The following is a 13066-nucleotide window of genomic DNA, read 5'->3' as shown; positions in this document are numbered from 1 at the left end:
ATCACCTTATCACGCTATCTTGGACTGTCATGCCAAGACTGTGACCTTAGCCTTGCCGGGTTTACCTCGTTTAGAGTGGAGAGAGACTCCTGGTCATTCTACCCGTAGTGTTATCTCATATATGAAGGCTTGACGTATGGTCGAGAAGGGGTGTTTGGCCTATTTGCCCTATGTCCATGATTCTAGTGCTGATGTTCTTTCTATTGATTCTATGCCCGTTGTTCGTGAGTTTCCTGAGGTATTCCCTTTAGACCTGTTGGGGATGCCAAACGACAGGGATATTGACTTTTGCATTGATTTGGCTCTAGGCACTCAGCCCCTTTCTATCCCGCCATATCGTATGGCCCAGCCTGAGTTGAAAAAGTTGAAGGAGCAGTTGTAAGACTTGCTTGAGAAAGGTTTCATTAGACCGAGTGTTTCTCCTTGGGGTGCGCCAGTGTTGTTTGTTGAGAAGAAGGACAGATCGATGAGAATGTGTATTGATTACCGACAGTTGAACAAGGTTACAATCAAGAATAAGTATCTATTGTCGAGGATTGATGAGTTGTTTGATCAGCTTCAGGGTGCCAAGGTCTTCTCAAATATTGACTTGAGATCTGGCTACCATCAGTTGAGGATTAGGGCATCCGATGTCCCTAAGATAGCTTTCCGCACTCGGTACGGGCATTATGAGTTCTTGGTGATGTCATTCGGGTTGACAAATGCCCTAGCAACTTTTATGGATTTGCTGAACCGAGTGTTCAGGCCTTACTTGAATTCGTTCGTGATAGTCTTCATCGATGATATTTTGATATATTCCCGCAGCCGGGCGGAGCACGATCAGCACCTTAGAGTGGTTCTTCGGACTTGAGAGATAGTTAGTTGTATGCCAAGTTTTTGAAGTGCGAGTTCTGGTTGAGTTCATTTGTATTCCTGGGTCATGTTGTATCAGTAGAGGGTATTCAAGTTGATCCGAAGAAGATTGAGGCAGTGAAGAATTGGCCTAGACCAATATCAGCTACAGAGATCCGATGTTTCTTGGGATTAGCAGGCTACTATTGTCGGTTTGTGGAGGGATTTTCGTCTATTGCAGCCCCGATGAACATGTTGTCTCAGAAGGGTGCCCAATTCAGATGGCTGGATGAGTGTGAGGCGAGCTTTCAGAAGCTCAAGACAGCTCTGACTATGGCACTGATGTTGGTTTTGCCCCCAGGTTCAGGGCCTTATACAGTTTATTGTGATGCATCTTGTATTGGACTTGGTGCGGTGTTGATGCAGGATGGCAAGGTCATTGCCTATGCTTCACAACAGTTGAAGATTTATGAGAAGAACTATCTGGTTCATGATTTGGAGTTGGTAGCCATTGTTCACGCGTTAAAGATTTGGAGGCATTATCTGTATGGCGTGGCATGTGAGGTATTCACGGATCACAAGAGTTTGCAGTATTTGTTCAAAAAGAAGGAGCTAAATTTGAGGCAGAGAAGGTGGTTGGAGCTATTAAAGGACTATGATATCACCATCTTATATCATCCGAGAAAGGCCAATGTGGTGGCTGATGCTTTGAGTTGGAAGTCAGCTAGTATGGGAAGTCTTGCTTATATTCCAGTTGGTGAGAGACCTCTTGCTTTGAATGTTTAGGCTTTGGCCAACCAGGTCGTGAGGTTGGATGTTTCTAAGACCATCCATGTGTTAGCTTGCACAATCGCTCGTTCTTCTTTATTGGAGCATATCCGAGATCGGCAGTATGATGATTCCCATTTGTGTGTCCTTAGAGACACGGTGTAGCACGGAGGTGCCAAGCAGGTTACCTTAGGTGATGATGGAGTTTTGAGATTGCAGGGTCGAATTTGTGTGCCTAATGTGGATGGACTCCGAGAGTTTATTTTAGAGGAGGCCCATAGTTCTCGGTACGCTATTCATTCGGGCACCTCTAAGATGTATCAGGATTTGCGGTAGCACTATTGGTGGAGAAAAATGAAGAAGGACATCGTTGCATATGTGGCTCGGTGTTTGAATTGTCAGCAGGTTAAGTACGAGCATCAGAGACTTGGTGGTTTGTTCTAGAAGATTGAGATTCCTGAGTGGAAGTGGGAGCGTATCACTATGAACTTCATTATTGGACTCCCACAGACTCAGAGGAAGTTTGATGCAGTGTAGGTTATTGTTGATAGGCTGACCAAGTCAGCACATCTCATTCATGTGGCAGTCTCCTATTCTTCTGAGAGGTTAGCTGAGATCTATATATGGGAGATAGTTCGCCTTCATGGCGTGCCGAAGTCTATCATTTCGTACCGAGGTATGCAGTTTACCTCCCATTTTTGGAGAGCAGTTTAGCGAGAATTGGGCACACGGGTTGAGTTGAGCACAACGTTTCATCCTCAGACGGGCGGGCAGTCCGAGCGGACCATTCAAATTTTGGAGGATATACTCCCAGCTTGTGTCATTGACTTTTGAGGCTCGTGGGATCAGTTTTTGCATTTAGCAGAGTTTGCCTACAACAACAGCTACTAGTCGAGTATCCAGATGGCTCCTTATAAGGCTTTTTGTATGGTAGGCGGTGTCGGTCGCTAGTTGGATAGTTTGAGCCGGGAGAGGCTTGGTTATTAGGAACGGATCTGGTTCAGGATTCCTTAGACAAGGTCAAGATTATTAAGGATAGGCATCATACAGCTCAGTCCAGGCAAACGAGTTATGCCGACCTCAAGGTTTGTGATTTGGCATTCATGGTCAGTGAGTGAGTATTGCTTCGAGTGTCACCTATGAAGGGCGTGATGATATTTGGGAAGAAGGGAAAGCTTAGCCCTAGGTTCACTGGCCTATTTGAGATTCTTGATCGAGTGGGAGAGGTGCCTTACAGTCTTGCATTGCCGCCGAGCTTATCAGTCGTGCAACTAGTGTTTTATGTGTCCATACTTCGGAAATATCACAGCGACCCATCCCACGTGTTAGATTTTGGCACTGTCCAGTTGGACCAGGACTTGTCTTATAAGGAGGAGCCGGTAGCTATTCCAGACCGGCAGGTTCGTTAATTGAGGTCGAAGAGTTTTCCTTCTGTTAATGTTGAGTGGAGAGGTCAGCCTGCTGAGGCATCGACGTGGGAGTCCGACTCCGATATGTGAAGCCGGTATCCCCATCTTTTCTCCAACTCAGGTACTTCCTTCTTCTGTCCGTTCGAGGACGAACTATTATTTTAGTGGTGGAGGATGTGATGACCCAAAAGGTCATCACTTGTTTTAAATGTAAATTCTGCGTTCCGAGGCCTTAAAAACCTCTTTTGGCATCACCTCGATTTGCATGTGCAGTCGGGCGCATAGACGGAAAGCCATTTTGTGAACATCTGTGAAAAATGATGAATTTTGCCTTTAAAATAGATTTAAGTTGATTTCGGTCAACATTTTGGGTAAACGAAATCGGACCCGTGATTTGACGGTCTCGAAGGGTTCGTAGGAAAATATGGGACTTGGGTGTATGCTCAGAATCGAATTCCGAGGTCCCAAGCCCGAGAAATGAATTTTTACAGAAAATTATTTTCTGGAATTATTTATGAGTTTTGGAAATGAAATGTGTTTAAAACATGATGGTATTGGGCCCGTATTTTGGTTCCGGCGCCCGGTACAGGTCTTATATGTGATTTAAGATAGGTCGGTGAAATTTGGTAATAAACGGACTTGAGATGACATGAATCGGATCGTATTTGAGAAAATTAAAAAAAATGAAGTTCTTAAGAAATTTCATGATTTTGATGCTAAATTCATAGTTGTTGATGTTATTTTAGTGATTTGAATGCACGAACGAGTCCGTATGATGTTTTTAGGTTGGTGTGTATGTTTGATTTGGAGCCCCGAGGGCTCGGGTTAGTTTTGGATAGGCCACGGGGTGGATTTTGGTCTTGAGGAATTGCATATTTCAGCTATTGCATTGCAGGACTGCAGGCTTCGCATTCGCAAATACGAAGGCTATGTCGCAAATGCGAACAATAGCCCAGGCTAGCTTACCTCGCAAATGCAGGGATTGATCGCAAATGCGATCCCCCAGTTTTAGCCAGACATCGCAAATGCGACACATTGTTCGCAATTCCCACTTTGCAAATGCAAAAACTGCTTCGCAAATGCAAACTTAGCAGAAGTCTGGGTTCGCAATTACGAGCACTGGTCGCAATTGCGATATCTGCAACCTGCAATTTTATAACTTAGCCGAAAATCTTTCATTTTTCACGTTCTTTCAAAACCAAAACACTCTTGGGGGATTTTTCAAAGACAACTCTTCTTCCAAATCGATTTTAAGTCAATTTTAACTCATTTCCTTCAATCATTAACATCTTCTCACATGATTTCAACTCAAAATCAATGATTTTCATGGGGGAAATTGGGTGTTTTGGGTAGAACCTAGGTTTTTCAAAAATTGGGGATTTGGACCCCGATTTAAAGTCCGATTTCAAAACAAATAATATATTTGGGTTCGTGGGGGAATGGGTAATCGGGTTTTTGTTCGAACCTCGGATTTTGACCATGTGGGCCTGGGGGCGATTTTTGACTTTTTGGGTAAAACTTTAGAAAACTCATTTTTCATGCATTAGAATTTATTCCTTTAGCATTTATTGATGTAATTAAGTAACTTGTGACTAGATACGAGCGAATTGGTGGTGGAATCTAGAGGTAAAGCGATAGTAGAGACTTGAATTGTGTTTGTGGCATCGAGGTAAGTGTTTGGTCTAACCTTAGCTTGAGGGATTAGGAGTCGAATCTTATTTGCTATGTGGTATTTGTTGAGTTCGACATATAGGCATGGTGACGAGTATCTATATGTTGGTGTCAAGCATGCCCGTGAGTCTTATATTGTGATTATTGTGACTTCGTTGTATTATTCATGCTTGGTGATGATTTCTATTGTTGGGCAAAGTTTGTGGAAGTAATTGTGACATTTGAACTTTGAGGAGCATTGGCTCAAGTTGCATAATGAAATGTGAAATTATAAGTGGTAATTGAACCTTTTAGAGCATTGGCTCAAGTTGTGAACTGAATTGTGAAGTAAAAGTGAAAAAGAGAAGAGAATCATTATATTATCTCCCTTGCCGGGATATTGTTGCTTTTGATGTTATCTCCCTTGTCGAGATGTTGATGTTTTTTTTTGATGTTGTTCCCTTGCTGGGACTTGATTGTTGAACTATTGTTCCCTTGCCGGGTTTCTTATTGCAATTTCAATTATTCCCTTGCCCCATTGTTTGTGATTGTTGTTTGGGTGAGGAAGAGTGTAAAGCACGAAGGGTGATGCCGTATATTGTTTTGGTGAGAGAGTGTTAAAGCACGAAGGGTGATGCCGTGTATGATTTGTTAAAAAAGAGTGTAAAGCACGAAGGGTGATGTCGTGCCGCACGATGTACCATTCCGTGTCGATTATATTGATTATATGGTGAGGACGAGAGTAAAAGCACGAAGGGTGATGCCGTGCACTTATTGATTTCTGATTCTTTGTTGATATCTGAGATATGTTGTTTCTTTCAGTTACCTGTTGTCTTTCTATTCTAAATTGATAGTTCCCCCGCAGCATGTTACCCCTCCCATGCTTGACTATATATTACTGTTCTTCTTTTCCGCTGTATATAGTGAAATTGCTCAGGTTTATTTGGTAGTCTAGTCCTAGCCTTGTCACTACTTCGCCGAGGTTAGGCTAGGCACTTACCAACATATGGGGTCGGTTAGGCTAATACTATACTCTACACTGTGTGCAAATTCTGGAGCAGCATCTTTTGGACCATATATTGGGTGGCTGCCTTCAGTCCACGCGGAGATCCAAGGTAATCTTGCAGGCGTCCGCAGGCCCTGGCGTCTCCCTCTATCCCTTTACTCCTGTTTCATTTACTTAGTTTAGAAATAGTGTATTTTTTATCTTTCATACTTTATATGTAGTATTCTTAGATCGTCTGTGAAACTGTGACACCAGTTCTGGGTGGTCAAGGCTCAAACAGTTGTATTAGATACATATTTTAGATAGTTTACTGCATTTCTTCCGCTTATGGTAATTTCCGCTGTCTACACGTTATTGCTTTATAATTATTAAAGAATATAAAAATTGAAAAAGGTAATTTGTTCAAACAGTCGGCTTGCCTAGCTCACATTAGTAGGCGCCATCACGACTCCTGAGGGTGTGAAATCCGGGCCGTGACAATAAATTAGGGAGCTACGCTAGCTTTTGCAAAGTGATATGAAGAACTTTGATTCCTTCATTACCAGTAAATAGATACTTATTGTTATGGCTTGTGTAACAAATATACAAGTTTACTTTTATGACTATTAAAAGTGGTTATTTTTAAAGGCTCAAGGGCGAGTCTCAACTGCACTTTGGCCTATTATGCTATTGGTTAAGGGTAAGACGGTGGGTTCAAGTCCCATCGCATCTTGAGGGTAAGACACCAGGTTTAACTCCTAGCGCACCATGATAATAAGACGCTGGGTTCGAGTCGCAATGCATTATGGACTACATACCTTTATATGGGTAAGACGTTGGGTTTGAGTCTCGATGCATCATATTAGTGATATAATGATGACTAAAGAAAAATAGTATATTTTCATGAAAAAGCATGAAGCTAGTCCCACGTGATTTGCTCCATTCTTGAAGTGAATGTGATAACGGTGCATAATAAATCTAAATGAAGACAAGTGGTTGACAAATGAACGTGGGCTTGCCAAAGACCGAAATAATTAGTTATCATTATGGTAATTGTAAAAAGAAGAACAATCCGGACTCTCAAAATAATCCTTCAAAGGTGAAGGAAATGTGTATCAATATGGTCTGCAAATATGAGGCATGTTTAGATGATTATGGTCCATTTTTTGAAAGAATGCGACTTGTGATAAGCATTGTAATTGCAGACTCTTTTCTGAAATTGAATGTGAAAATATACATGTAATATAAATAATGCATAAGAATGTGCTTATGCATGGTTGAATAAATACTACAACTCACCTCTACTGGGAGATTTGAGAGAAATAAAGATAATGAATATTAATGTGTGGTTACATGAATATGTCATTGGTTGTGTACATGTGGCACACAAAATATATTTTGTCGTGCCTTATAATAGGTTATTAAAGCAAGAAATGATTTTGCTTATGACGATTTTAACCATGACAATAATTATGAAATAATTTTCAAAGGAGACAATCACCATATGGATGGTGTGACAAAAGATATTGTAGCACAAAATTATTAAAAGCTTCGGAAGAACTAATTTGTTACTATCCGGATGAATGAAATTATTTTTGACTTTTTCAAGGTCGTTTGCTCAAATTATTAGAGCACAGTTCCAGAATATAAATTATGGTGATTTATCTTGATAATGCTGGTTTAAATCCAAGTTGGTTTAGCAAAAATTATATGTATCACGATCCAAAATCGACTAAGGGTCGTGATGACACCGGACACCACTGTCAGGCAAGCTAAGCATAAATACTTATTTTTAATTTTTGTTTTAATCATTTTGAAAACTATGATTTTTCCTTCAATTCAACTAATAAAAGATAATCTTTACAAAGTAAATAAAAGAATGTTCAGAAGTAAATACAGACTACCCCATAATCATCCTAGTACCTGGTGCCACAAGTGCATGAGCAGTTTTCAAAGAATAAGGTAATACAACAACTGTCCGAAATACAATTTGGACAGAAAAGAAAACACAGTACAATACTTCGAAGGAGACTCTGCTGGCTGCGGGTCATCTCGAGAGATGCAACTCACCTAAGTCTCTGCATCAACCATACCACAGCGCCTAATGAGGCCACTAGTTAAACATGTGCATGTGCAACAAAAATGAACAGCAAGTGTAGTATGAGTACAAAAACAACATGTACCTAGTAAGTATCCTGTCTAACCTCGAAGAAATAGTGACGAGAGGTCGATTTCGACACTTACTAGTAGTCCAATAATAATATTTTAATAATGTGAATAATCATGGATTTTATAGGGAAAATGTAAATTAATAAATCCTGAAGCAGGTAAACAATTCTTTTATTAATAATAATAGATTGCCAAAGATTTATATTTCAACATTTTTATCATTTCATCTCATTCCAAGGAAGGCAAATATCAACATCCATAATCTCAAGGTAAGCAATACAAGTATGTGCAAATCAAGCCGAGGTCGTACGGCCAAATCCAACATAATAATAAAATGTCATTTCCAGAGGGTCGAATGGTGCGAACCTGTCACGACCCAACCCCCGAACCCGGTCGTGATGGTGCCTCTCGTAAAGACAAGGCCATCCAGTACAAAATGGAACACCCCTTTTTAAACAGTTAATCATCATAAACAGTAACAACATATAATATAATACTCATAAATTGCGGAATTTAACGATAACAACCGCAAGAACCATCCCGACACAGCCCAAACCGCGGTGTCACAAGTCATGAGCTACTACATAATTTGTTATAGGTCTACAAAGTATGGAATCCGATACAACAGTCTGAAGAAAACATAAATGATAGAGGATAAGAGAGACAAGGGGTTGCGGACGTCAACAACTACCTCGTAACTCCGAATCACCGCCTAGCCTGGACGGAATCAGCGCTCAGGTGCGGACTCTGCTATGCCTGAATCTGCACACACGGTGCAGGGAGTAATGTGAGTACTACGACTCAGTGAGTAATAATTATAAATAATGACTGAAAGTATGAAAACACGTAAAGGCACAAAGCAAATCCATATCAAGCAGTAAAAATCACTTAAAACAGTAAATTAGTGAGAAATAAAATGATATTCCTTTTAATACAAGTAAAACCGGTAATTTAACAGGTAAATAACAAGTAGAAATCCGCCCCTCAGGCACAGTATCAACCGCTCAGCATAGTATCAACCCCTCGGGCTCACTTTCAGTATAGTATCAGCCTCTCGGGCTCAGTATCAATCACTCAGAACAGTATCAGCCCCTCGGGCTCACTCTTAGAATAGTATCAGCCCCTCGGGCTACCTCATAATCACTCATATCAGCCCCTCGGGCATAACATCAATCACTCAGAACAATGGGTACCCGCTCTCACTGTCGGTGTGCAGACTCCGGAGGGGCCCCTTACGGCTCAAGCGCTATATCAAGCCACCTCGTGGCATCATCACTCGGCACTCGGCCTCACATCACTCGGCACTCGGCCTTATATCACTCAAGCCACCTCATGGCATATAAAGTATCTCAGGCCCTCAGCCTCATATCACTCAGCATATCCTCACATATGGCCCTCGGCCTCACTCAATCCAAAAAAATCATCACAAGCCCCTTGGGCATTAGTAAAACAGTAGTTCTCAGCCCAAAACATGATGTAGAAATATCATTTATGTTTCAAATCTGAGTAAATGTGGCTGAGTTTGTAAAACAGTAGATATCAATAGGACTGAGTTCAAATAACAAGTCAAGCAGTGAGGAAACAGTGATAAAAATCCCCGAAGGGTTCAAATAGTTGGCACGAAGCCCAAATACGACAATCAGCCCAAAATCATGATGATAACAAATGAATTTCAGTCAAATATTCGGTAAAATCATCAATCGAGATAGACCAAGTCACAATCCCTAGTAGTGAAAGACCCCACGCTCATCATCCTGTGCGTATCTTGCCTCAATATAGCACTACGATGTGCAATCCGGGGTTTCAAACCCTCAAGACATCATTTACAACCATTACTCACCTCGAACTGGCTAATTTTCTAGCTCGCGACGCCTTTGCCCCTCGAATTGGCCTCCACGCGCGTCGAATCTATCCAAAATCAGAACGAATACGTCACAACATGTTAAGGGAACAAAGCCCAAGCGAAAACATTCTAAAAATATCAAAAATCCCGAAATTAGCAAAACCCGAGCCCCGGGCCCATGTCTCGAAATCAGGTAAAATTTACGTTTTCAGAATCCTCATACCCTCACGAGTCTAACCATACCAAAATTATCCAATTCCGATACCATTTGGTCCTTCAAATCATAATTTTACATTTTTAAAAGGTTTCACAATTTTCTTCCCAAATTCCATCTCAAGTCACGAATTAAATGATGAATTCAGTGATAGATTCATGTATTCTAGCCAAATCTAAGTTAAAATCACTTACCCCGATGAATTTCTTGAAAACCCATCGAAAAATCACCAAACTCTGAGCTCTCTAGGTCAAAATATTAAATAAAATACAAAACCTCGTATTTATAGGTACCCCTCAGATTTCAGCTACCGCGGTCTGCGCAAGCCAGTGCGGTCCACGCAAACACAACCGCGGCCGCACAGGCCTTCCTCTACAGTGATAGGCTTTAGTATTTTGGCCATAACTTTTTCTACAGATGTCCAAATTGCAATATCTTTACCTTTCGGGAAACTAGACACGAAGGACTAACACCTTTGTTTTTGAATCAACTCCAAATTCCTTGTAGATCAAAGGATATGAGCTTTCGAAGTTGAACCAGTGGGAAGGTTCTTCACCGTGGTCGCGCCCACTTTTGTGCGGTCCGCGCGATGCCTACCACTGTCGCGCCTGCTTTTGTGCGGTCCGCACAGCACTCACCGCGGGCGCACTCATTTTTGTGCGGATCATGTGGGTGAGTTCTGGGGCCTGCAACCCTCCTGGACGTGCTACAGTTATGATTTTCAGTCTAAAACATCCCGGAACCTACCCGGGATCCCCGAAACTTCAAACTAATTGTACCAACACATTCCATGACATCGTTCAAACTTGTTCAACACTTCAGAACGCTTACAACAACATCAAATCACCAATTTAACATAGGATTCAAGCCTAAGAACTCCAAGAACTCTTAAATTATGCTTTCGATAAAAAAGTCTATCAAATCTTGTCCGAATGACCTGAAATTTTGCACTCACATCCCAAATGACACAACGAAGCTACTACAACTCTCGGAATTCCATTCCGACCCCTATATCAAATCTCGCCTATCACCGGAATTTGCCAAAATATCAATTTATCCAATTCAAGCCTAAATCTTCTCTACAACTCCAAAACCCATTCCTATCGCGCTCCTAAGTCACAAATCACCTCCCGAAGCTAACCGAACAATCAGAACTCACTTTCGAGCCTTCTAACACATAAGTCAACATCCAGTTGACTTTTCCAACTTAAACCTTCTTAAAAGAGACTAAGTGTCTCATTTCTTACCAAATCCTCTCAGAACTCGAACTAATCAACCCGATCACATAAAACACGGATAACGAAGCATAAAGAAGCTGAAATGGGGGAAACGGAGTGGTACTCATGAGACAACTGGCCGGGTCGTCACATCCTCCCCAACTTAAACAAACGTTCATCCTCGAACGAGTCAACAAACATACCTGATGCCTCAAACAGATGAGGATATCTGCTCCGTATCTCTCGCTCGGTCTCCCAGGTAGCCTCCTCCACGGGCTGACCTCTCCACTGCACTTTCACTGAAGTTATATCCTTTGACCTCAACTTCTGAACCTAGCGACCCAAAATAGCTACTGGCTCCACATCAAAGGTCAAACCATCATCCAACTGAACCGTGCTGAAGTCCAAAACATGAGACAGATCCCCAATATACTTCCAGAGCATAGAAACATGAAATACCGGATGCACACTCGACAGGCTGGGTGGCAAAGCAAGCTCATAAGCCACATCCCCAATCCTCCGAAGCACCTCAAAAGGCCCAATGAACCACGGACTCAACTTGCCTTTCTTACCAATCCTCATAACACCCTTCATGGGCGAAACCTTCAGAAAGACCTTCTCACCAACCATATAGGACACATCTCGAATCTTCCGGTTCGCATAACTCTTCTGACGCGACTGTGCTGTACGAAGCCTCTCCTGAATCACCTTCACCTTCTCTAAGGCATCCTGAACCAAATCTGTCCCCAATAGTCTAGCCTCGCCGGGCTAGAACCAACCAACCGGAGATCTACACCGCCTCCCGTACAAAGCCTCATACGGAGCTATCTGAATACTCAACCGGTAGCTGTTATTGTAAGCAAAATCTGCAAGCGGTAGAAACGCATCCCATGAACCTCTAAAGTCAATAACACAAGCATGCAACATGTCCTCCAATATCTGAATCGTACGCTCGGACTGTCCGTCTGTCTGAGGATGAAAAGCTGTTCTTAACTCCACCTGAGTACCCAACTCTCGCTGAACAGATTTCAAAAATTGGGAAATAAACTGAGTACCTCTATCTGAGATGATGGAGACCGGAACACCATGCAACCGAACAATCTCCCGAATAAATCCCTGCCAACCGCTCTGAAGAATAGGTAGTACACATAGGGATGAAGTGCGCGGACTTGGTCAGCTGATCCACAATCACTCAACTAGCATCGAACTTCTTCAAAGTCCGAGGAAGACCACTCACAAAATCCATGGTGACTCTCTCCCACTTCCACTCGGGAATATCTATCTGTTGAAACAAGTCACCCGGTTTCTGATGCTCATATTTCACCTACTAACAATTGAGAGACCGAGCTATAAATCCCACGATATCTTTCTTCATTCTTCTCCACCAATAGTGCTGCCTCAAATCCTGATACATCTTCGTGGCACCCGGATGGATAGAATACCGCGAGCTATGGGCCTCTTCCAGAATCAACGCTCTAAGCCCATCCACATTGGGCACATAAATCCGCCCCTGCATCCTCATCACACCATCTTCACTGATGGTCACATCTCTGGCATCACCATGCTGAACTCTGTCCTTAAGGACAAGCAAATGTGGATCATCATATTGGCGCTCTTTGATGCGATCATATAAGGAAGACCGACAAACCACACATGCGAACACCCAACTGGGCTCTGAAATATCCAATATCACGATCCGATTGGCCAAGGCCTGAACATCAACTGCAAAGGGTCTCTCCCCAACTGGAATATATGCCAAACTCCCCATGCTCATGGCCTTTCGGCTCAATGCATCGGCCACTACATTGGACTTTCCCGGATGGTACAATATAGTTATATCATAATCCTTAAGCAACTCCAACCATCTCTGATGCCTCAAATTAAGATCCTTTTGCTTGAACAAATGCTGAAGACTACGATGATCAGTGAACACCTCACAAGATACGCCATACAAGTAATGCCTCCAAATCTTCAATGCAT

The 13066-nt window shown here is 42.2% G+C and overlaps 1 protein-coding gene across 1 annotated transcript; it reads right to left on the bottom strand.

Moving 5' to 3' along the window:
- Positions 1-12413: 12413 nt before the first annotated feature.
- LOC138875972 (uncharacterized) lies at positions 12414-12854 on the bottom strand. The gene has a single exon (XM_070154852.1). It carries the CDS (start codon positions 12852-12854, stop codon positions 12414-12416), a length of 441 nt encoding a protein of 146 aa, XP_070010953.1.
- Between the last annotated feature and the right edge of the window lie 212 nt (positions 12855-13066).

Source organism: Nicotiana sylvestris, chromosome 8 (genome assembly GCF_000393655.2).
Source record: "Nicotiana sylvestris chromosome 8, ASM39365v2, whole genome shotgun sequence".
Classification (NCBI taxonomy): Eukaryota; Viridiplantae; Streptophyta; class Magnoliopsida; order Solanales; family Solanaceae; genus Nicotiana; species Nicotiana sylvestris.
The sequence above is the reverse complement of the archived record's forward strand: the minus strand, read 5'-3'. Positions and strand labels throughout refer to the sequence as shown.